The sequence below is a fragment of the Pezoporus wallicus genome, unplaced genomic scaffold, assembly GCF_028554395.1.
Source record: "Pezoporus wallicus isolate ANWC-B61680 ecotype Strahan unplaced genomic scaffold, APGP_CSIRO_Pwel_v1 contig_3181, whole genome shotgun sequence".
Taxonomy (NCBI): Eukaryota; Metazoa; Chordata; class Aves; order Psittaciformes; family Psittacidae; genus Pezoporus; species Pezoporus wallicus.
In genome coordinates, this window is record NW_026641700.1 from 6,643,835 (window position 1) to 6,667,579 (window position 23,745).

The window sequence follows — 23,745 nt, forward strand, 5'->3', positions numbered from 1 at the left end:
TGTGAGGGAGAGAATAAGACTAGTTACTATGAGGGTGGGAGCCACGTGAATTCACTATGAACTTTGTGCTTTGGAGTCTCTAGCTGGAACTTTTCTGGAGACCGGCTTTTTGCTGGGAAGCTGAAGATCAGTTTTGTTAATCTGGTGTTTCTGGCTCAGTGTTAGTCTACATTTCCAGGGGATATCACTTCTGTCACAAGCCATAAGGCAGTTTACTCATACAATCCTAATTTTTAAGCCAAAAGATTAAGCTTTTGTTGCTTATCAAAGACATCTGCTCTGGTCTGGAGTGAATGAAAGCCTATGGGCTGGTGTCTTCTGGATCGAAGTTCACACTGCCTATACCCTCGCTGAGCATAGTCTCTTTTATTAGAGCAAAGATGCTATTTTTGGAGAGATGCAGATACATGTGAAGTGGAACAGAGAGAGCAGGGTCAGGTCTAAGAATAGGCCAGGATCCCATGCTGGCTCTAAAAGGCGTATGGCAGCCCGGCTGCCGTGTGCCTCTGGGAGAGGAGGAGGAGGAAGTGTGGGGCAGGACACTATGCTGAAGTGCTAATGTTCACACGTGTGAAGTTAACCTTGTGACAAACCCTGGGCTTCTCCCTAAGGGGGCAGATAAACTCTCCTGGGGCTGTAGCATTTTGTGGTACTTTTCTTACTGCATTTCTCCAACAGGCTACGTATGGCTGCATATTCACTCCTATGTTTTATTTTATGTAGAAACTCCTTTCCCTGGATATGAAAGAGTTGTGTCAGGAGCACCCGATAATACAGGCTCCCTCTCTGCCTAAATCATATTGCCCTGCAGGGCCACCTGGCCCCCAGGTGAGTGATGCCCTTATGATTAAACCACATGTTCTCTCACTTGCTCCTAGGTCCTTACAAAGCTGTAAAACATCTGCAAATGCTTTTTGCCTCTTAATAAACATATCAAGCTCTAGCTTAATCTCATAGTGACATGACTATGCATAAATCATATAGGCATTCTACACTATGCTCTCATCTCTGCCTTGTGTACTCTGGTTTCAAGTTCACTCTTAGTTTGTTGTGGAGTTTTATTGTGGGTAGCACCCATCAAAAATCACAGAGGTGCAATCGCTTCCTTCAGAGGCTCTTGTTACTTTTCTCTTTTGTCCTTCTGTTGTCCTTCATGTGAGCCTGTAAATGGATGCACAAAAAGTGCAATGAACTTGCATATTAGTGGAGTACATCCCTGTGATTGCAAACACCTACAGGAAACATAAAAGACAAGGAAAGGCTTTAGGACGGCAGTGGTATGGGATCCAGGAGATGTGGATGTGGTCTAGCATGACCTCCAACATCTCTGCCTTGGATGTGCTGGGTAGCCCTGGGCCATTCTTTTTGACCTCCCATTTCATTCTGTACAATTTGTATGTTCAGAAATGTTCTGAGTGAGGTCAGAAAACTTCCAAGGAAATGGTCCACCTCTAGGGGTAACATTTTTGCACACATCTCTGTAGCATGGAGAAGATCACTCGTCTGTCCTTCTGTTCCAGTTCATTCTATCCAAAGAAAAATTAATGGAGACGTAATGCCAGTTTCTCCTGACGCATAGGAGTTCCCAAGCTACATGCTGTGCCTGGTGCACTGGGACAGGGATCTTCCTCAACGCCCCCAGGTGCAGATTTTATTGCAATACAGCTAATAGCAGACATGGCACAGGACCTTTGCTGCAGCAAAAGCTGTGACTAGGGCTTGGGCAGCCTGCGAAGTTAACAAGGGCCCAAAAACTATTTAAAACACATGGACAATAGGTCACAGTAAAGGTTCAGTTATGTGGAAAAAAGCTTAGCTTTAATTATTTAGGAGTGAATACTTCAGAAGGTATTTGTAAACAGTCTAGAAGCTGCAATGTGAAAACCACGAAGTCTTGTTTTACCAACTTTGACTTTATTGTTCTGCCATTTTGTCTTTGCTGAGATGCAGGACGAGGCAGATTCATTTAGCATGTGAATGATGTGAGAAGTGATGGGAAGTGTTTGTCCTGTCCTGCACTATGGAACAGCCCTGCAGCGTGGTTGGCCATGATCCAGAGTTGCAGTATATATTAAAGAAGCTGTTGTTATTTCAGTCTTCTCTAGAATCTTTGTTTAAGAAAAACCCTCTTAATGCTCTCTCTGACTTAAGTGGAAGAACAGAAATATTAATTCTATCGTTCCACAAGGTCCTTTGCTATAAATAATACTGATCTTGCAACCAGATGACCTATGATCCCTCCAAGAACATTTTTCAATGGAGTAGGCTGGCAGATTTTATCACAGCAGCAGACAGTAGGGTGGGTATAACATGGCTTTGGAATTTTTAATTATACATTATGGGACTGTGTCACGTAATGGGACAGTGTAAGAGCCAGCAGTCCTCTGGGCAATACTTTATGGCAATGGTCACCTGAAAAGCAATGCTACCATTACAAAAAAGTAATCTAAGAAGTAATTCTGAATTCCTTTCTGCTGTAGTTTGCCCGGCTTTCCAAGGTGTTCTAAAACCTCCTACTATTGACTCAGAGCTATATTTTAACACTTTTTCATAAGAAAAAGAACTGGAATTGTAATGGTTTAACTCACAGTGTAATAACCTGAGGTAAAATGGAAGTAACAAGATAAAATTTGGCTCTCACTCTAATAGGGCATGTTCTGATTTACAGTATTGAAAACTTTAACTCCACTGACAAAAATATTTGGAGTAATTTGCATTTGAGGGTACACTTTGCTGCTATTCATGTACAATTTGCATTACGTTTTGGACAGCATAAGTCAGCCAGGATTCAAACCTGGAGTGATTTGTATGGTGAATCTAACACTCTGATACAGGCTCATAGGAGTTTTTTCCTTGGTCATTCACAAATGAAAGGTGATCTGTGACCTGGAGCTCTCTAGAAACAACATTGTTTTTCTGATTTCTTTTTCTCTGAGATGGGGTTCAAGGTCTGTCTGGATTAAGAAGTCTCCTGAAAGAAGAAAACCATCCTCATTTGAGGGAGAGAAACATGTCCAGGCAATACGCTATGATCATACCATAGAGCCCATGGTCAACCACCATATCCAGCATCCCAAACTTTATTCCCAGGAGAGACCTACAGGGGCAGGGACTGAAGGAAGACAACCACTAGTGCCTCCATACTACTGTAGTTTAATAACAGCATTCACTTTTCTCCCTAGGGCCCACAAGGGATTCCTGGTATAATGGGACCAAAAGGGGAGAAAGTAAGTGTCGCTTGCTATGGAGTTTGGTGTGGTTTTGAGGAAGAAAGAAGGGGGTGGGGGCATGTTCATTTTTTTCCTTTTGATTAGTGAAGGATGGGCCTTACTGATGTGGGGGGTTGGTTTAATTTGAATGTAAGGCTGTGAATTGGTTTGAATTTGTAATTTAAAGCTTCATATTTCAGTGTAGGTTTTCAGTCTTTATGCATTTTTTATGGCTTCTCACCATAGCTACCTCTGTCTAGAGTGTGTGTTAAGAAAGCAGCTCAGGTGTACAAGTCAGCGATCGTACTGATCCAAAGGCCTTTGAATGTCCTGTCCTTCTGGGAGGACATGAAAAGCAGGGCTCTCCATGCGTGTTAATTGTACGGGTCAGCTCAGATGTTAAAATTCGCCTGTATGTTAAGTTTGGTCATTTGCTCCATGACGATGATTTTAGGGGCCTTATACCTGAAGCTGGACACATAATTATATGCTTTACTATACAAGGGGATGACTGTAGATTTAGGGCTGAGAACACAGGAAAAACCAAGGAGCTTTTTTAAAGGAATTTTTCTCATTTTACCTTTGGAAGCAAAGTCCTGAACACAAAGGTATTCCCAAATTTATGTTATTTTCCATATAAATGCATTGACGAATGAACCTCTGTGCTTCTGTGGTGCCTATGGGACTAACATGTTCCTTTCTCTGGCAGGGGGAGATTGGCAGGCCAGGAAGAAAGGTATGAACAAAAGTGCTCTCTCAGAACCCACCTAATACTTGACAAGTAATAGCTGTCAGAGAGGGCTGCAGACAATAGTTAGATAAAGATTAGCGAGTGTTGAAGTTTAACCTCTATGTGCTGCTTCTCCTGGTACTCAGGGTGGGTGGTATGGAGCTCCAGGTGAAGGCTGGAGAGCTGGGCCCTCTGGTTTGGAGACCTGCCCCAGCTGGTTTGAATTCGACAAATTCCCTCATCAAAAGCATACATCTCTGGCCAGACAATTATAGGAAGTTACCTGACCTACGCATTCTGTGGACAGGGAAAGAGGAGTATGCGAGCTATCACAAAAGGTGCATGAGAGAAAAGTCCAAAACAACATTAAACTTTTTACTTCTCCAAAGTCTAAACAAGGCTCCGAAAAATACCCCCAAAAGGGGGATAACCATCAATGATTACACTTCCAAAGTTCTGGCACCAATACAATATGCTGACTACAGTCCTATGCTTGGTGACACATGAGCCATGATATGCTGTCCAAAATATGTGTCCCTACATGTGATGAAACAGAATACGTTACCTCAGTCACTAAGTACCTCCATTTAATGTAATTAACTTTGAAAGAAGACAGCAATGTAGGATGAAATCAGAGATAAGCAGAGGGTAGTCACTAACCAGGAAAAGAAATACCCTTCTAATAATACACCAAGGATTTTAACACCTTTTAAATAACATACAAAGGATTTTAACACCTATCAGTAATTCAAATAGATATGAAACACATAAACAAAAGAGGTCTTTTTCTTTAATCTGAATTGCAAATGCCCTACAGTAAACAAAGATATTACTTCTATAAATTCAAGATTTCAAAACAATAATGTCTTAGAGAGGGTCACCCACCAATCTACAAGAAAGTACAACCTTAAATGTAATACATCAGTACTTGCTCTTCTAAAATACACTAATAGGTCCAGAAAGAGAAGTTGCTCACGTTGGAAATAAAACAGTTTAACCCTTGCTACAAGCTGTCTGGCTCATGGGAGGTCATTCATGGCCCCAGATGTCATAAGGACATTTCTAAGATCATATTGTCAAGTGGCATAAAGCAGTGGAGTAGCACTAATCTGCAGCATTTTAGGAGATACTCAAGCAGTGATTTACAGACAGTAATTAAAATAGATAAATAACTGTATGTATGTAGTTATTGCTAGTCATAAAGTAGCTATAAAGTAGCTGTTACAGTTAGTAATATGAGAATGTTCAAAATAACAAGTAAATAAATGTAGAAATATCTCAGCTAAAAACCTGGTTCTGTTCTTAACATAGATATCTACTAACTACATGCAAGTCTTTCTGATTTACATCATATTATTAAATGAAAAGAACATTTAAGTTATTCATACTGGGGTTTTAGGATAATTATTTTAACTGCATATAGATTTACTGTGTAGCTGAACTGCTTATTTGAATCAGTATAATTTGGTATTTCTGTAACCCCACACCTCCTCCAGCAGCATTAACATAAAGTGTACTATGAATATAATATAGTATTTTTTTTTGTATTAACAGCAAGGTAAAGAAACATTTTCAGGTCTTTTGCTGAAAAGACTTTATTCCTCCCAACTTCCTGTCTGCAGTGGAGGTCTGTGTGTAGGAATGATGTTGCCTGAATTGTTGTAATTGATGTTTTCCGTTCAAGGGTAGACCAGGTCCCCCGGGTGTCCCTGGAATGCCAGGACCAATAGGATGGCCTGGACCTGTGGGACCGAAGGTAAGACTAAAATTCACATGGAATAACCTGTTCAGCATCATGATCTGAACATGATAGTTGTCATGGGAAGTCATTAGGAAGTCTCTAAGCGATTATCTGCTAAAGGCTGGGAAGCTGCAGCAGTGCAAGGACACTCTGTGCTTGTCTTGTTTCATACACTGCTCTGCAAAGAGCTGCCCAGTCTAGGGTTAGGTTTATCCACCTTCAGCCTAGACCCTGTAGCACTTCTTATGTTGATTAAAATATGTCAGAGGGAAACCGAAAATCAATCTAATGAAGACTCATTGATAAGCACTGGTGTCTCACAGTCACATTGATCAGTGCTTTAAAGCTGATCATCATCTTTATGAGCGCTCTTTATGATGATCTCTTCACCTGAATGTGTACTTCTTGGCAGTGCAACTATATGCCCATGCGATCAGAGGGAAAACACCAGGCTGGTCTCAGCGGAAAGAGATTACAAACCATGTGAATTACTGATCGTGTCTTTGAAGTTAATTCCCATACAAACAGACATTTATTCCTGTGACTTTTTATAACCAACAGCAGAAGAAATGTCAGGACCCTCTTTGCTACTGCTGAGTGGTTGCTTCCTCTTCATTTATCATGGAAAAGCTTCAGGACAGTCCTTTGCTGAGTATAATATCATGTGAAATCTATACAGCTCCTTACAGAAGCCACAGTATATGGCGTTTCTACTGGGACTTTTGAGATAACTTGCTTCCCTTCAATTCAGTACGCATCAGGCAAAAGGACTGCACGCAATGTTTAGTTCAACGCTACATTTTCCAGTAAATCTTTGACTCTTCATTTGCTCCACGGATGCTTGTACCACCACCTCAGAGGACTGCAAGAATTATAGTAGATGACTTCTGAATTCAAGCCACATCTGGAAAACAGACCCTCAACCCTAACACATCTTCAATGTGTTAGATGAAAAACATCGTATTATAGAAACATCATATTATAGAATGTAGGCAAGCAACAAGAGTGTTGCTTATAAGGAGACAATGTTCACTTTGAACTGTGAGATAGGACATGGTGTCCCCCCAGAAAACGCACTGTGTGCTGTGATTTCTGACAGTAGGGGCAGTGAGGGTAGAAGGAAGCTTCAACTACCTCCTTCTCTCACAGACTTAGTACTAAGAGCAAGGTAGTCAGAAAAATCATTCACTTGGCCTTTCCTTATGTAAGCTCTAGTTTTATTTACCAAGTCTTCCTACTTTTGATATTATCTCCTCTTTGCCTATTGTTATGCTTTTTCATCACACTTCTAGAAGCATCCTTCATATTCAGTAGTAATACTTTTTCCTATACTTTGACTGCAAGTGATACTTGCTGTTTGATTCCAGTTCTTCTGCTTTTATTGTCTCCTCTGGTACCTGTCTCCTGTGTTCCTTAGATGAGTTCACGTTTTCATTTCTCCTTGTCTTTATAAATTTCAGATTCCTGCTTGTCAGTAAAGGCTCCAGTCAAATAGAGGCCAGCAGATCTCTCTGCTCATTTCCATTGGTTGTGTCTCTTTCCTTTCTCTCCTTCTCATCTCTCATCTTCCCAGACTACTCATCTTCTCTACAGTCATTTACTGCATCCTCTTCTTGCTGTAACTCTCCAGTAAGATGCTCTTTGTTTTGTTTTGCTTTGGTTTTTTTCTCTCATTCCCATCTCTCTGCTTTATGGTTTTTAGCTGTGTCTCCTTACTTCTCTTTCTTTGACACAATGTTGGTCTAATCCTTACTTCTACTTTGTTTCTTCAAGTCCTTTCTGAGCTTCTGCTGGGGCAGCAGCCAATGTGAGAATCCTCTTCATTTCTAGGACAGTGAAAGCCAAAGGAGAATGAGAGCCAACTGTATTCTGCTGTAGTGCTACTGCATGTCTGCGGGGACTACTCCGAATTTCATGCTAGATATAATTAGCTGGCAGCAGCCAGAGAAGTTGTTGTAAAGCCTTTTCATGATTTACTGGCTCCAAACCACTGTAAAGCACATTATGTCTCAGAGCTGCAATAAAACTATTCACTATGTTTTCCCAAGCCATAAGGACTTGCAGCAGAATACCTTTATTTTCTGCAATTCAGTGGAAGTGATGCTGGGTAGAGATGATGCACCTTCATGCAGAAAAAATGATGCACTGCTGCTTCTAATTTGTTTGCATGTCCTTTAATAGCATCTGACAAAACTGAAGCAGAAGTTACGCATCCAAGAAAATGCCAATAGAAGGATAAGATAACATATGAGGACTCAGGCAGGATAGAATTGAAATACAGAGCTCTGACTACAATATTACACCAAGGTCAGACTTGTCTCAATCATTGGACGTAAAACCTCAACTGCTAAACTGTCAGACATTCAAATATGACCTCATCAGAGAGCCACAATGAATAACTCTCTTTATTGACCCCTTTAGGGTGAAAAGGGAGAGTTGGGTGTGATGGGATTGCCAGGTACAAGAGGACCAATGGGCTCCAAGGTTTGTTAACCAAATGCTGCATTTTCAGACATATTGGTTTCTAACGCTCTGCTGACAGCTGCTTCCCTCATGAATTGGCTGGATAGCATTTGTCAAGATGCATCTTTTCTAATACAGCTTAAAAGATGTGTTCTTCAAGCAAGGTTATGTTGTCTGGTTGGGCTTGGCTGTGTTTTTGGCTTTTCATAAAAATGCTTAGGTATAAATTATTCTAACGCAAAAATTTATGTTAAAAGCAAAACTCATATATAATTGTATCCCACTAGAAAACTGGAGTTGTTAAGTATATCTGAGGCATTAAATCATGTCTGCAATGTTTTCCACCCACCTCACAAGACTGGAGATCATTTTGGTCCTCTACTAAATCTATGCATATGTATTGACAGTCAAATAGTAAGCACAGTTTGGTCTGAATGTTCTAGGGTCTGCACATCATGGTCTATAGCATAGCCTTTGCCTTTACAAATTTAAGCCACAATATTTTTAGGTACTTGAAAAAGATTGTGCAGTCAGTTTATTCAAATAAAGGACTAGAAAGAAGAACTGAATACCCTTGTTTATTGTATGTTTCTGAAAGAAAAACTTGTTTTTATAGTAATCTTCACATTGAAAGATTACTTACATATAATTTAGAGATGTTCCGGGGGGGGGGGGGGGGGGGGGGACCTAAACCCAAGAACCCAGAAGGAGAAGATTATTGCTAAAAATATTTTAGGTTATTAATTGTGTCATCTAAGGCTTTATTCAGCTACATTTTATCTCGCTTGTTTCAATTTTAAAGCAATATCAAACCTGCTGGCTTTACCCGGCTTTTTCATGTTGGCTTTTGGGCTGAGTTGTCTTGTCTTTAATTCATGTTTCATAGTTCTGTTTCAGTGCAATTTTAGAAGCTGTAAATATTCATTTGCATTTACAAGTTGATGCAGTTAATTATTTGTGCTTCACTCTTTTTCTTCACTTCAAAGTTTGAAAGTTCAGCTTCTTGGGTGATGTTGAAAGCCAGAAGCATTAAAGTGTCTATCATTCCCTTTAGGGTTTTCCTGGAACTAGAGGAGAAAAGGTCAGTGTGACAACAGAATAATGTGTAATTTAACCATTGGAAACAGTTATGCAAAAAAAGTAACTGTAGAAATGAGACTGGGTTTTGATGGGGGGAAGTCCAAAGGTCCCACTGAGAAATGAAAACAAGCATCAGTAAGGAGCACAGTCTTGTGTTTTGGGCTGGGATACTGAAGAAGTGAGTTTTACAAACTGTCTTGTGAACAAATTACTACAGTGCACCTCACTACAGCTTCTCCGTCTGTAGAACGGGTATAATAATTCTTTGTTGTCCCTCTGGTTTATTTAGGCTATATATATATATACATTGACACTCAGACAGTTTTTACTGTAAGACCTTACAGTGGAACCTCAATTTAGATGAAGCCAAGTGGGGAAAAAAATCAAGTTTAGAAGCATTATATCCAGGAAAGCACCTATTTAAAGTAATTATCTGGGGAGAATGAGTCCCTTTTCCTGCAAGCCTTACTTTTAATTCTGTTGTAATGTCAATGAAAGTAGAAAGGAAACATTTTAGGGTATCAAACCATATGCCTCACTCTGAAGATAATACTGTATTATGTGTGACTCTAAATAACACCTCATGTGAGAAATATTTATTGCTTCCTCATGAAATGGTAGTAATTAAGCTGTTATTGCCCTGTTATCTCCTTCCAGGGATCCAGAGGTGACAGGGGTGACAAAGGAGTCAAAGGAGACCAGGTAATTTTCTTTTCCAAATAGCTGTGAGCTTTAGCTGAATGTGCACATGAGGACTAATGTACTTCTGATGGCAAAAAACAGGAATGGCTTGGAGGAAGGGAGCCTGGAGGCATCTTCCTTGGAGGGCAAGAATGGGGAGGGAAGGCAGTGGTCCTGCCTGATGGGAGGGTGGTGGGGTAGCATCCATGTCCATGTGCCCTTCAGTGCCAGCACACAGGGGGGCTCACGAGTGAGGGAGGGAATTCCTTGGGGATAACCTCAGTCTCTCCTGGCCTGTGCAGTCCAGAACCACAACAGCTTGCCAAAATGGTTTTAAGTGGTGAATGATAATGCTGAGGATAGGCGGGAAAAGGAGGGGTGAGATTCACGGCTTGGGGGTTCTTTTAACTGAGAAAGGAAAAGTAAATTGTTTCTGATGTAAATGGAGAAATGCTATTCCAAAATGCAGGAGCTGTCCAGGTAGCAGAGTTGCCTGCAGACAAAATACGATCAGGATGTTCTTGCTGGAGGAGAGGAAGCAGGTGGCAGAGGAATAGTGTTACTGTACAAGGGGATTTACAGTAAAATTGTGCTTATAATTCTCCACCTACTGCATCGCCCACAGTGCTGAATCACAGTGTGGGTTTCTTTGACCAGTATCTGGTTAAGTACATGGCACTTGTTCTTCTTGCATCCAGGGAAGGTGCTGCTTTGGCAAAGATGACTCCACATCTTTTTATCATTTTTGTCCTTTTATTTTGTAGGGAGAAATAGGCTTCCCTGGAATGCTGGGACAAAAAGTAAGTGGGTGTGGTGTGTTGGGGAGCTGTGTTAAGTTAAGGGTCAATCAGTTGCTTCAGGGACATCCTGGAAAGTATAAGACATTGAAAGTCATACCTGACTTCTTGGACTGATGATCAAATTCTTCAGACCTTTTATCTTAGGAGAAAACCCTGAAATTTAGCCATTTGGTGTTTCTCTTTTTTCCTCAGACCACTGGTTTAGTTATAATTTTCCTCCTGTTTAATGTAATCAAACCCTTGTTTACAGATTCATAACTGCCCTAATTGTTTGGAGTTTATTCATTTGAAGCTAATAAATGCTTCCTTCTTGGTACTCTGAATTCAAATGACACTACTACAAATAGCAGTGGTAACCCTGACCAGTTTTTATGTCATCATAAGTCTCTACTTGAAAAACAATAAAATTTGGATGTTGGCTTCTGGATAAAAACTCTGAAGGAGGATAATTTTAAGATGTAATCAGATCTTGTCTCTGAAATTAGGATAAGGAAATAATAATTGTTTCTAAGGAGGCTAGAAGATGAGTGAATTCACTTCCCTTTCCATGAGTGATTTTATTATACATCCATCTTAACAGCAAAGCATGATATTGCCAAGGTGTAAGAGAGTTTTGCTAGCCTTGGCCTCTCCAAGTCTCTGAGCATGTTTCTGATCTTTCCATTTGGCCTCCTCTTTAATAAGGATTTTTCAGGGAAATTTTAAGCAATATTTTTTACTTTACACTTGTTTGAAAATATTTCATTGAATTTTGGATTTTTGAGAAAGAAACAGTGCCAGCATTATCCAGAGGAATCATGTGAATCTTGTACTTACATCCTGCTTCCTTCCTTCCCTCTGCGCCCACCAAGGGAGAGATGGGCCCGAAGGGACAATCGGGAGTACCAGGACACAGAGGACCTATAGGAAGACCTGGAAAACGAGGCAAACAAGTAGGATCATGGCTTTTCCTTTTCCTGTGACTCGTGGCATATGTGTGGTGTGTGCTTGTGTGATACCAGGCACTTTATCACAGGAGGAACAGACAGAAACTCTGAAGCCCCTCATATGCATATACAGCCTATGCAGGAGTTAAAACCTCAGCTTTAGGGCTGGAACCTTATCTGTATCATTCAGCTCTCTGGCCTTGCAACATGGGGAAAATCATATTTTTCCTGTCTTGGTAATGAACTCATTGAATAGAACTTGAGCAGACCATGAACACCTCCTTGGAGTCCTAAGCAACACAGAGCTACAGTCTCAGCCCCATCTGATGGCTAGATAGTTGATACAAGGTTCAGGTCTTAGCGTGGAATATAACATTGTGGTGCCTTACACTTTGTAGATCCTAACTGTGAAGGTGACTTAGGGAGCAGGGCTGCTTGATTTACAGGCAGGCTGCAATGGCATATGGGATATATCCAAAATTCAACAACCAATACCATCCTCTACCTCTCACAATAACAGGTTCCTGGGATGAGTGAAAGAAGGTTTGTAGGAAAACACTTGTTTTCTGAGCCTCTGAATGGGGAGAGGAATTGCTGTTGATGCTACAAAATCCAATTCTTCCTCACCTGGGAGGAAGCTGCAGGCAGAAAGGGCAGCATTAGCATCCTGCAAGGGAGGTCCCATTGCCTGTGCATGAATTTTCTCCCTGGCTCACCATTGTCAAGAGGTACACTACTGCTAACAAAACCACTGCTTGTGTGCACTAGCAGGAGCTGTCTGTATGCTAGGAATGGTGCGCTGTAACAGATTAAACTGGGGGGGTGGGTGGCAATGGAAAACGCTGGTCTATATGTCCAGCATGCAGCCGTGTATTGCATTGTAATGCAATCTGGGTTTCTATCACAGGTATGAAGTGTTTATCCAGTGTATATTCAGGCTCTGCCCTTGCTGCCTAGCCTGCCTGGAAGATGCTTTCTGTCCACACTATCCAATTTGGTTGATTCAGGCTTTGCGCAGACCCAAGCGTTGGTCAGCACAGATCAGTTTTCAGAGCCACAAGGTCTTGGAGGTGTTTGGCATGCAGTGCAAAGAACCAAAGCACTAAAACACCTTCTCTGTTTCTCCCATTTCCTCTGTTAACTCTAAATCAAAATTGCTGTGTTAGACTAGATATTTATATGGCAGTTCTCACCATAGTACTGCATGCCAGGGACAGATTCTTTTGCTCTGAGAAAGGTCAGGAAGACACATAGTGACTTTAAGGAATGGTAATCTTGTAAGGAACCTGTTCAGGAATGGGGTAGCTGACAAACTGTCCTTATTTAGAGTTCAAAATAATTATGCTGGTAGAACTATTTTTTTCAGACTTTCAGAGGAATTGTGAAGACCAGGAGTTGTGTGTAAATTTGGTATTGACTCGTCCACCATAGCATTTTCCAAGGAGGAGGTAGCAACATTAGTACAGTTACCTGTTCAAGTCAACAAATGGGCCTCTTTGAGTGCACCTTTCCTTTTGTATTCATTTTAAACAATGATACTGGGGGTATGAAGGAGACCAGTTCCTGGTGCTCTGAATTGCTGCCTCAGAGCCTGTTTCTTTCTGCTGACCAACAGGGAAGGGAACCTGTTCTCACTGCACTGACTTGGTGTTAACGTACATCTGTATCTGCTCAGACACAGGAGCTTGTAGATGAGGTGATTAACGGGCTTAGCTGAATGTATTTTATTTGCAGTATGGTTATGCCCAGCACTGCAAACAGAGGCACATCTGCTGCTGGGGCTTTGATGCTGTCAGCTAATATCTGAAGTGAAAAAATAGCCAGTGTGGGGAAAACCTAAAAGTTGTGTGTTAGGAAAGGAAAACAGGTCACCAAGTAGGGAAGGTCTGTGCAAAGTACGTCTGCTTTGTGACCCACAAGAAATGGGGTTTTTATCCTTGGTTTGTCGGGTTTTAAAAGCTGATGTGTGCTCTCACTGTTTTTATGAACCGTGCTCATCTGTCCTGCCAAAGTAATACGCACACAATGTCTTTCTATAGCACAAGGCAAAGAGAAGACACAGCACCTGAACACAGCGTGTTCCTTACTTGACCTTCAACATTTTGCCACATTCTGCCATGTCTTAATCAAAAAGTGGTGGCATAAGGCATGCCATAATTTAAGGCAACAATCAGTGTGACTGAAAGAACTGTAGTCTGGCCCTAAATTAGGATTTCTAGGCCCAAGGCCCAATACACAAACCTTTCTTATGCCCTGAAAGCAGTTTTAGTATTGATCTTCTGCATGAAAACCTTTCTTTTTTTCTAATCCTTTGAAAAAACTTGAATGGGGTATTTTAAGGCTCTGTGGGTCTGGGTGCTGCCTTTAAGTGCTGTAGTTGTCTGGCTGTTTGTTCAGCTGAGAAGATAGTTTCCATCAACATGGGGCCGTTTCCTGTCTCTTGATCCTGCTGACATCCCTAGATAAAAGCAGCTAAATTAGGAAGGTGTCACTTCCACTTCCATTTCAAGATGTGTCTTGATTATCTCACTGACTTCTTCAGCTCTCCCTTGCCTCTGGGCAGGCTCTTCCTAAAAGGTGACCAGGAGGTGGGAGTCACAAGTCACAGCCTCACTGCCCTCTGAGCTTTAACACTCAAAGCTTCGTAACTTGGGACTTGACCCTAAGGAGCAAGTCTAGGGTTTCAGTCTTGATAAGGAGGAATGACTCAGGGCTTTAGACAACGTTACTTTGAAAGAAAGGAAGGGAATATAAATATTGTCCCTGGGGAAAGCTTCTCTGAGTGCCATGCGTACATTTGAAAAGAAGCAAGCAAACATGTTTAATATAAATCTCCACCATTATTATTTAATCCATCTGTGCTAAGCAAGAGAGCCTTAAGCAATCACTCCTCCAAAGCAGGAGACATAGAAGACAGCTCATTTTCAGGCAGTACGTGTCCAACTGGCACTGGCTTGTCTCTGCCAGATCACTGTTCTGTGGGGGAAAGAGGTTTCCCACAGACTTCTTTGGGGCTACAAAATCCTGGTCTGCTCATTCTGTGTTGCATAATGTAAGAAGTAATTAGGGATCAGCATCATTGACATTCACATAAATCCTGGATGAGTTTGATGGCACAGAGCTTACCTAATAGGATTAAGCAAGGCAAATATTCGATTAAGTTCTTTATGGGGCATGGCAAAATCAACCTTCCTCAACATTCAAATGTATCCATGGGACATGACATATTATATAACAACAGATTATTTTAGCATACTTAACCCCATATGCTTTATTACTCTGAAACCGGACATGTAACCAGTCATCATAAGCCCGTGAATTTACATTAACCTAGAATTACGCCATCTTTGAGGAACTCATCTCCCTTCTTATTAAAAGAAAGCTTACACAACATACATCATTTTTGTTATGCTAAATAATGTATGCTGTCGCATAAAATCAAATCAGATATTTACACTTTAAGCTATGTAATATGCTTCCGAAATATAAAGCTGAGAAACCCAAGCCTTGGAGAGTGCATGAGCAGGAAGATAAATATAGGTATTTTTAATAGGTGTTACCATATTAAATTCAGGAGTATAAATATGAAGGTGCTGAATAGCTGTAGGGTGAAAATTTCAAATGCCTAAGATCATGGCTGCAGAAGCAGGATCCCATGAGGCAAATTACAGATGATTTTGCAGAATATTAGCTATTGTATGGTAACTGTGTGTAAGCTCATCTCCCATAGATAAATGTTACAGCACTTTGACTGAGAGATAAGGTACTGGAGAAACACTATTTGTCAGTATGGGGTTGCCACACACTAGCTTGCACTTCTTAAAGCCAAGCCCTTGCTTACCTTATGATTTGTTAACGTAGCTCTACCTGTGGTGAAAGTCAAGGAGATACAGGAGTCCAGGCATCACACTGGAAACAGTGTGGGCATCAAAGTCATTAGTGTCCTTCTGAAAGATGGCACCCTAAGACTGGGAAATGTCACTGTGGAAGCCCTTGCTGACTGCTTAGTGATTTGTCTCTTTTTTCAGTGTCTATTACTCCAGTAACTAAGGGTTTCCAGGATCAGCTATTTCAGCTCCACCAGCCCTTTCTGTCTGAGCTGCCCTGACAGTTATCAGGGGTAAAAGGTATCCTTGAAGAAAGGCTATCAAATAATTGAAGTCAGGGTGATTCCTCACTCCACACAGAGCAGAATTCTGGGACCATCCACATTTAGGAGCAGAAGCCCTGCCTGGACACACTTTTCTGTCTCCAGGTAGAAGAGGACAGCACCTCTTCATTGGGGTGGTGGCTATGAAGCTTGTGCTGCATGCTTCTACTGCAAATGTCTTGGCTTTCTTGAAAGGAAAGCCACTGCTGGCTGGAAGAGGTTGTGTGTTATGAATAGTTTATCAAATAAATGGATGTCTCCTCTCTCCTAGGGGCTGAAGGGAGACACCGGACCTGCAGGTGTCATGGGTCCACCTGGAAGGCCTGGTCCTTCTGGCCAGCCAGGCCCCCCTGGACCTTCAGGATCAGGTAAGCAGTGTCCCTTCCTCCCTAGCCCCTCCTGACTCATCATATATGCCTACATAGGCCCCTTTACAAAAGGTGTTGCAGGTATGCATTTGATTCTCCAATGACAGCAAGCAGAGGATTTCTCCTGAAGGCAGGTCATGCCATCCTTGTTCCATTGTAAGGATTCTATACCTCACTTTAAAGCCTACATTTTGGCTTCTGATGTTTCAAAGAAAAAAAAAAAATACAGCTTAAATGGCTCCTGTGGGACTTTGGTAGATGGGGATAATGAAAAGCCATCTGGCAGCCTTGGAGGGACTGATTAATCTCCACCATCAAAGGTCTGCAGCTTCTCCAAGTGTCCTGGCTGACAGTGGAAGACTGGTTTCTGATCAACATACACTGTGCAGCTCTGCAAAAGCAAACCAGATAAAACTCAAGTCACAATGGCATTAAGGAAAGAAAGGAAGAGGAGGGACAGGAGTCAGTGGGGGGAAAAGGCAGTGGAGAAAAGCTTTAATTAAGTGCTGGAGATCTGTGCTTGCTGCAGTTGTGAGTGTAGTAGAAATCATGAGAAAAATCTTGTAACTGGTGGTTGTACAGCTTCAAAGATATGCATGCACATGAACTCTGTAGGACCAAGTGTAGACATGAAGGACAATACACAGCCCACAGTGTTCAGTGACTGGATATATTCTAAGGTATCTGAAAACAAAAGCAAAGCCATCTGGAAACTACTGTTGTTTCAAATGGACAACAGCTGCTTCTACTGCAGCTGATCTGTTCAATGTCCTCTTCCATTTTGCTTTCCCTTTTTCTTCCCTTGTTTACATCTGTGAGCATAAGGTCTCGTCTTGTGGTGATGTGGAAATGGTACCTCTGTGAAGCTGGGGTTTGCTTCAGAATCTTCACATACCTCATGTCTCCCATTATGAAATGTCTTTGTCTTGAGTAAATTAGCTGGAAGTTGTTTTCAGAGGAGAGAATTTTCACTGTACCAATGGGAAGGCAGCCATGATCTTGAGATTGAAATAATTCCATCCATGGAAAGTTTATGTGGTGTCAGGCTTGTTAATCTTTTTCCTCTAGAATATAAATTCTCATCCTAAAAGACCTTGCTGTAATGATGTCACTGCTTGCAGTATGAATGTGCTGGCTCACAGTCTAATTCTGCAGAGTAGTGCATCCTTGCCAAAGTTTGAAGTCAAAAAGCAGTATTTCTTACATTTTAATTTGCAGCTCTCCTGTATTTCTAGTTGTGTTTTCTACCTCTGAAACAGCATTGCTCAAGTGGTTATATAAATGCGCAAGTCCTATGCGTTGTGGATATACACATAGACTGACTCTGCTAAATTTGGTGCATAGATGCTATAGAGTGATCTGTGTGTTCACCATGTCCTAAATTTCTATTGCTTGAAACAGGCTGGTATTTGTTCTAAGCAAATAGTGTCTCTTTCTCTGCAAACCTGGTAGAAAATTTAAAAAGAGAACTAAATAATGTGACTGTGGTACAAACTTTAGTCTTTCTCCTGAAGTGCTGGAATTGGTGGTTCTGCTAATCATAGAATCATAGGATTCATAGACTCAGAATGGTTTGGGTTGTAAGGGACCCTAAAACTCATCCATTTCCAAGCCCATGCCATGGCCAGGGACACCTTCCATTAGACTAGGTTGCTCCAAGCCCTGTCCAACCTGGCCTTGAACACTGCCAGGGTTGGGGCAGCCACAGCTTCTCTGGGCAACCTGTGCCAGTGCCTCACCACCCTCACAGGGAAGAATTTCCTCCTAATATCTAATCTAAATCTGCCCTCTTTCAGTTTAAAACCTTCTCACGTTGTCCTATCACTACATGCCCTTGTAAAAAGTCCCCTTCCAGATTTCTTACAAGGTAATCTCTTCCCTCAGTTCCCAGTGAATTCAGTGGGAGATATGCATATCTGAAAGCTTATATCCACCTGACCTGTACTTTTTCCACTAAGATTGTGTTTGTGATTTGTATATTAATTTCTCAACAAGGGCAACCTGGTATTTTTCTTCCTAGGGCAATTTGCAATAGGACCAAAAGGGGAAAGAGGACTTCCAGGACTTCCAGGGAGATGTCTTTGCAGACCCCCACAACACATGAGTAACCCGCCATATGAGGAATCTGTGTTTGGACACAGTTATCCAAAAGTCCCTGTGGTAAGCAGATTTTCTGGGAGATGGTGTGAGCAGTTCTTAAGTAGTTTTATTGTAAGAGGTGGTGTACTCACTAAATTTTTTTATTTAAGGCGGAAGATGTCTGTATGTGGGCAATGTGTTATTTCTAGCATCCAAAACCTCTGCAATCCAGTTGGTGCAAAAGAGTTTGGTCTCGTAACTAGTCTGAGGGTTTTGCGATTGTGGTGCTGAAATGCAGCTGTTTCAAACCATCAGTAATGCAACATGTGTTTAGAAACCTTTTTCAAGCCTTAGGATGCTCTCTTTCATCTTCTACTGTACATACGTAAACTGTTCTCTTTATTTCAGTGAACTGAAATATATTTCAGATTGGTCTGTGAAGTCTCTTTCTTGCTTATTTTTTGTATCTTCTTCTGCAAAAACAGTGATTTTAGAATTGAATATTGGGATCCCAAAGCACGGGCCATCTACCTTGAAGCAAAAATGAGTCTCTACAAACCGTGGCAGTCAGATTTCTGAGCTCCTGTCTGTAGACATATGCTTTGAATAGCTGATTTCAATCTTCAGCATCCTTGAAAGCATTTAAGTAGGCAAATTGGACACAGCAATTCAAAAGAGAAGTCATTGGTGGAAGGTTACTTAGCAATTTTTCATCTCTGATTTCTTTGGACTTTGTAAATACTGTTCCTGCACATTTTCCTTCTGCTGGGCCCTGCCTTATTATTCTGTGCATTGTAGCACTCAATCAGCAATGAAAATGCTGCCTTGCTGCTGTGTACCAGCACAGCCCAGCCACTCCACTCATGCATGGATATTGCTGGTGTCTGGTCCCCTCTGAATGACAAAAAGCAGCAATTAGCTGTGTTAACTTTCCCATCTGTCACGTTGTCAGGAAGCTGTTACAGTGTGTGAAAAGGACCTACTCGCAACACTTCCCATTAAACCGGGTCATTGAACTCAATCTTCTGCTTGAGTGTACTGCAAGTCTTGTCAGCTGCTCGTTCATCCCTTTCTCTGTTGCATTACAAAAAAAAAACCCATTGTTTTGAAAATGTAATGGTGAGAGAATAAAGTGCATGAAATAAATGTGCATATGGCATCACGCTGCATGCTATTGCAGAAAAACCTATCATGTGCTTCATGGCTGGAGAACTTGTAGGAAAAGGTATAAGGCTTGCAATATTCTGTGTAGGTCTTCCTTCTCCATCAGGCAGTTTCATATTAGATCTTAAAAGATGGAAATGAGAATGTGACCACCTAATAATATAATACCCTGCTCTATCGCTGTGTACCCTCAATTGATGATGATCAAATGCCATTTTGTCCTCAGAAATGTGGGATGACAAAGCAGCAAACCTCAGCTCTCTGGAAGTGGAGCACACACATAGCAGCAGTCCCCGTACTCCTGCCCCATTTGTTTTACTCCCTGGAGTGTCAAGAGCAGGAACTTAAACATTGCTGTTATTTACTCTGTTCAGATCCCCTGTTCAGATCAAAGCAGCAGCTTTGAAGCCTTCCTTGTACCACTTGGAAACTATTGTCAGGGTTTCTATAGCTGTACACGGAAAAGACCCAGCGATAGTGCTCTGTGCCCCAGTCCCAGTGTTGGGTGCTTTGCCAAAGCATCATCCTTCTGCAGCAAGTCCCCGGTGCACTCACCCGTTTGCCCATCAGCTCCTGCAGTGCCAGTACTGCCAGAGAGGGGAGAGGCCGGGAAACAAAGCACTGTTCTTCTGTCAGTGGCTAAGGTTCATTCTGGTTTTTAAATCTTTTGCAATTTCAAAGGCCAGTGTCTGTAACAGAGAGCACAGATCTGCTATTGATTTCAAGGGAAATTAGGGCTCTGGGGCTGGGGCTTGAGCTCCTGAGCACAATTACAGGATCAGTTCTTTATTGGCATTCTATTTCTTTGCTTTCTTTCATTCAAGCTGAAGGCAATTTTATTCAGTGCTTTTTTAATGAAATTGGCCTTTGTTGAGGGCTATGGGAATATTCTGCTATGTGAAAATTTCAGGGTATTTTGCTTTAAAAAGAGCTAATTCTGTTTCTGCTGGTGGGGATCAGGCTCAGCCCTGAATCCATTTTGACCAGAAGCACTCCATTTGCTTTTTCTTAATTTAAAAATGGTTTAATCTTGCTAAAATTAATTTAGTTAAACTGCTGAAGGGAGAGACTGTTTCCTAATGCCCCTTACAGCCCATTGCAGCCACTGAGACATTTTAAAAAAGGGTAAGAGAGCAGCTCATCCTAATTTCTCCATTTTAAACTTCTTTTTTTTTCTATTTAATTGGAGACTTGGCTTTAGACCAAAGTGCATACATATAAAGAAACATACATTTCAATGCAAATTGAGTCTAAATAAAATACAAGGTAGTAAAAGTGAAGGTTGCATTGAGTGATGAGTTATTTGCCTAAAACATTACAGACGAACCTCCAAAAAGCATGTATGCCCATGTGGATTTTGCAGTTGTTCCAGCCTTTAACCATTTGAGCATCTGACAGTTTTCCTCAGCAATGACTATGCATAAGTGTTTGCATGCTCATTAACTGTGGAAGTACCTCCTGTAATAGGGGCCATTGGAGCCATAGCTGGGTGCTCAGGAGAGGCAGTTGTCCTTTGGAAACTTGTGTGTCACTGATCACAAAGGAGCCTCTTACGGTCTGGCAATCAGGGGTGTAAGTTCTCACACCAGTCTGTATCTGGAGAAAACAAAACGTTTTTTCTGTGTGATTATTTAACTATGTGCAGATACATGTCTGTTGGCAAAACTAGATTCTGTGAGAAGCCGAACTACTTCAAGAGGGTCACCAATCACCTCTTTTTCTGTGCCCCAGATTTTTGTGGTGAATAATCAAGAAGAATTGGACCGGTTAAACACAGAAAATGCCTTAGCTTTTAGAAGAGATCAGAGATCTTTGTATTTCAAGGATACCTTTGGATGGCTCCCAGTCCAGGTGAAAATATGACTGTGGTCTCAGAAAACTCGTGAGTGTATGTTTCATTTTTAAATACAGAACATAATGTCTGTACTTAAGGTGTCATATGTAGAAAAAGCTCGGTTTTGAGCACTGCCACAACTGTACATAGTTCTGTGATTTTTGTTCACAGGAGTCTTAATTACTGAGGCATTAACTCATCAGTGTTGCAGGTTGTGATAACACCTCTGTGAACCAGGGTCCACTGGTGAGCAAAATGGGGACAGTTGGGGGAATTACAAGAGTAAAGAACTTTTTTTATTTAATACAAAATGAGGCAAAACTCACCGGGGTACAAAGTTATGGAAAAACACAAACCCTGCAAACCAAACCTGTGGATTTCATTTTTGCTTCGTGTTGCTAAACTAAGTCCTGCTGAAATCAGGAGCAGGATATTTCTTCTGTCCACTGGATTTTTAATCAGATTCTGTATAAACTCTGTGAGCCACCAAATAGCGGGATATGAAAACCTGGTTGTGGGATCTGCCCCCCACAGCCCTTCACCTCGGCTTGCTAGCCAGGCTGTTCATGGTCCAGTTCAGTAACCGCTGTGTGTTTGTTTGGCCAGCTATCCCCTTTCTATCCCATGGATTACCGCTTCGAGGATGGCAATACTTGTGGAGATGGGATTGTACAGGATGGGGAAGAGTGCGATGATGGCAATACGGTTGTGACTGATGACTGTATAAGTAAGTTACAGCGCATCAAGAGCAGCCTCTTTCTAACTGGGAAGGTGCATTAATTGTTTCCACAGGGTAAACTGCTGTGTAAGTCACATAAGTACTGCATGGCTTGTGGATAGAGTGCAGAGGAGTTAGGTACAATAGCCATAGTGTGAAAACTGAGGTCCTCTGTGCATGTGGATGTTACACACCAGCACAAGCTAGATCCTGGGTCCAGTAAAACCGCTTTGGATTTTGTTATTCACTTGCATAGGGAAGGTGTCAGCCTTCACTACCTTCACAGTTTGGTTTATATAACATTTGATTCCTGTCTAGTTGAGCTTCCTTTCATTTTGATGGTTGTGGATAGCAAAGAGCATGTAAGCATACAAGCAGCTGCGGCAACCTTCATATCTACCTTTCAGTTACTTTTACCGCTTGATTCCTTCCCCAGAGCACAGCTCTGTACCCTGTCTGCAGCTGACATACATCCGCTTTGGTACTCTGTTAGTTCTAGCAAAGGGATGCTTCTTCACATTTCAGAACCAGCATCAGCTGGCACTGACAGATTAGTTTTTCTTTGTCGTGTATATAGCACTCTGTTCTTTAACCTGACTTTGCAAATGCGGTGCATGCAGCCACGCTCTATATGAGTTTACCTATCCACCTGTCCATCACCACGCTTCCTCTTATAACATAGGAATCCCAAACAACTTCTCGATGACAACAGGAAAGAGATTTCAAAGGCAATACTATTGCAACAGGTATAGGAAATCATATAACCAAATATCCCTCTAAGCTTGCCTGACTGCAGAGTAATCCAGCAAGAGAGCATGAGCTCTCCAGCCTCTGAGCATGAGAAAATGATTCAATTAGAATTTGCAATTAACTCTGGGGAACAAGCATGCAGGAAATGATGTTCATTAGTTCTAGTGCCTGCAACATTGTACATTGCTTGTCTGGAGGCACATCATGTTACTTTGCACTATATGCTGGACAAAACTTCAGGTCAGTCGAGGCCTTCTGACAATGATGTGACCTGAAGAGGTATCACTGAGTTACTTGGAAGTGAGCACATTGTCACCTTTCTGCTCTTGTGACTGAACCAAAAGAAAAAAGTTAACCAAATGTTAGGTAGATTTAACTGTAAAATAGGCTTGTTTTACTTGGAAGCATCAATTTCTAATAAACAGATGCTTGGTGAAATCAATAATACCTCTTTGTAAGTAACTCACATTACCTCCTACAGACTCCCTATTCTTGAGTGTCCTCTTAATCTGTACCTTAACAGTTTTCCAAGAAGATGTCAAAGGGATTTTAGCTAAATGAATTTGAGTCACACTCAAAAAGCTGAAGATGTCAAAAGCAAAGTCCGGTTGCTAGAACAGCAAACAAACCCACAAATTACAACAGCCTACACTTCAGTCACCATGAAAAAATGCCACAAGGCCCACTCACACCCCAGTCAGTAGGAGTCAGCAGTGGGAAAAACACCTTTTTGGCAATCATAACATACTCTGTTTTAATTTTGATAGACAGGCAATAGGTCTGCATAATTCTGTTGGTATATGGGAACTCATTTGCAGTAGACACACATAGATACCATGCAATACTGGGTAAAGGTCTAGGCTGGGATTTTCAAACCACTTAAAGACCTCAGAGTGTTCTTTTGAAATTATTTATGTTAACTCTATTTTATGCTTAATTTATTTCATTTTGACAGTAATTATTGGTGTTAATAATAATTATTAGAATGCTGTTGTGATTAGTGTTTCTGTGTAAACAGCTTTAGTAGTTAACCATTCTTTCATATACTTTAT

At 41.4% G+C, this 23,745-nt stretch overlaps 2 protein-coding genes across 5 annotated transcripts in view; one reads left to right on the forward strand and one right to left on the reverse strand.

The window, feature by feature from the left end:
- WIPF3 (WAS/WASL interacting protein family member 3) overlaps positions 1–23,745 on the reverse strand; it is a 302,270-nt gene that overhangs the window by 148,332 nt on the left and 130,193 nt on the right. The window lies entirely within an intron of this gene.
- COLQ (collagen like tail subunit of asymmetric acetylcholinesterase) overlaps positions 1–23,745 on the forward strand; it is a 40,683-nt gene that overhangs the window by 14,379 nt on the left and 2,559 nt on the right. Inside the window, exons 3-15 of one of the 2 annotated variants that reach the window (XM_057424916.1) lie at positions 724–828; positions 3,183–3,227; positions 3,919–3,945; positions 5,624–5,695; positions 8,102–8,164; positions 9,198–9,224; positions 9,881–9,925; positions 10,669–10,704; positions 11,556–11,636; positions 16,052–16,148; positions 18,169–18,308; positions 21,123–21,242; positions 21,832–21,952. In XM_057424916.1, the coding sequence (XP_057280899.1) occupies positions 724–828; positions 3,183–3,227; positions 3,919–3,945; positions 5,624–5,695; positions 8,102–8,164; positions 9,198–9,224; positions 9,881–9,925; positions 10,669–10,704; positions 11,556–11,636; positions 16,052–16,148; positions 18,169–18,308; positions 21,123–21,242; positions 21,832–21,952 (979 nt within the window). The remainder of the gene's footprint in view (positions 1–723; positions 829–3,182; positions 3,228–3,918; positions 3,946–5,623; positions 5,696–8,101; positions 8,165–9,197; positions 9,225–9,880; positions 9,926–10,668; positions 10,705–11,555; positions 11,637–16,051; positions 16,149–18,168; positions 18,309–21,122; positions 21,243–21,831; positions 21,953–23,745) is intronic. The other variant, XM_057424917.1, reaches the window with a different exon arrangement.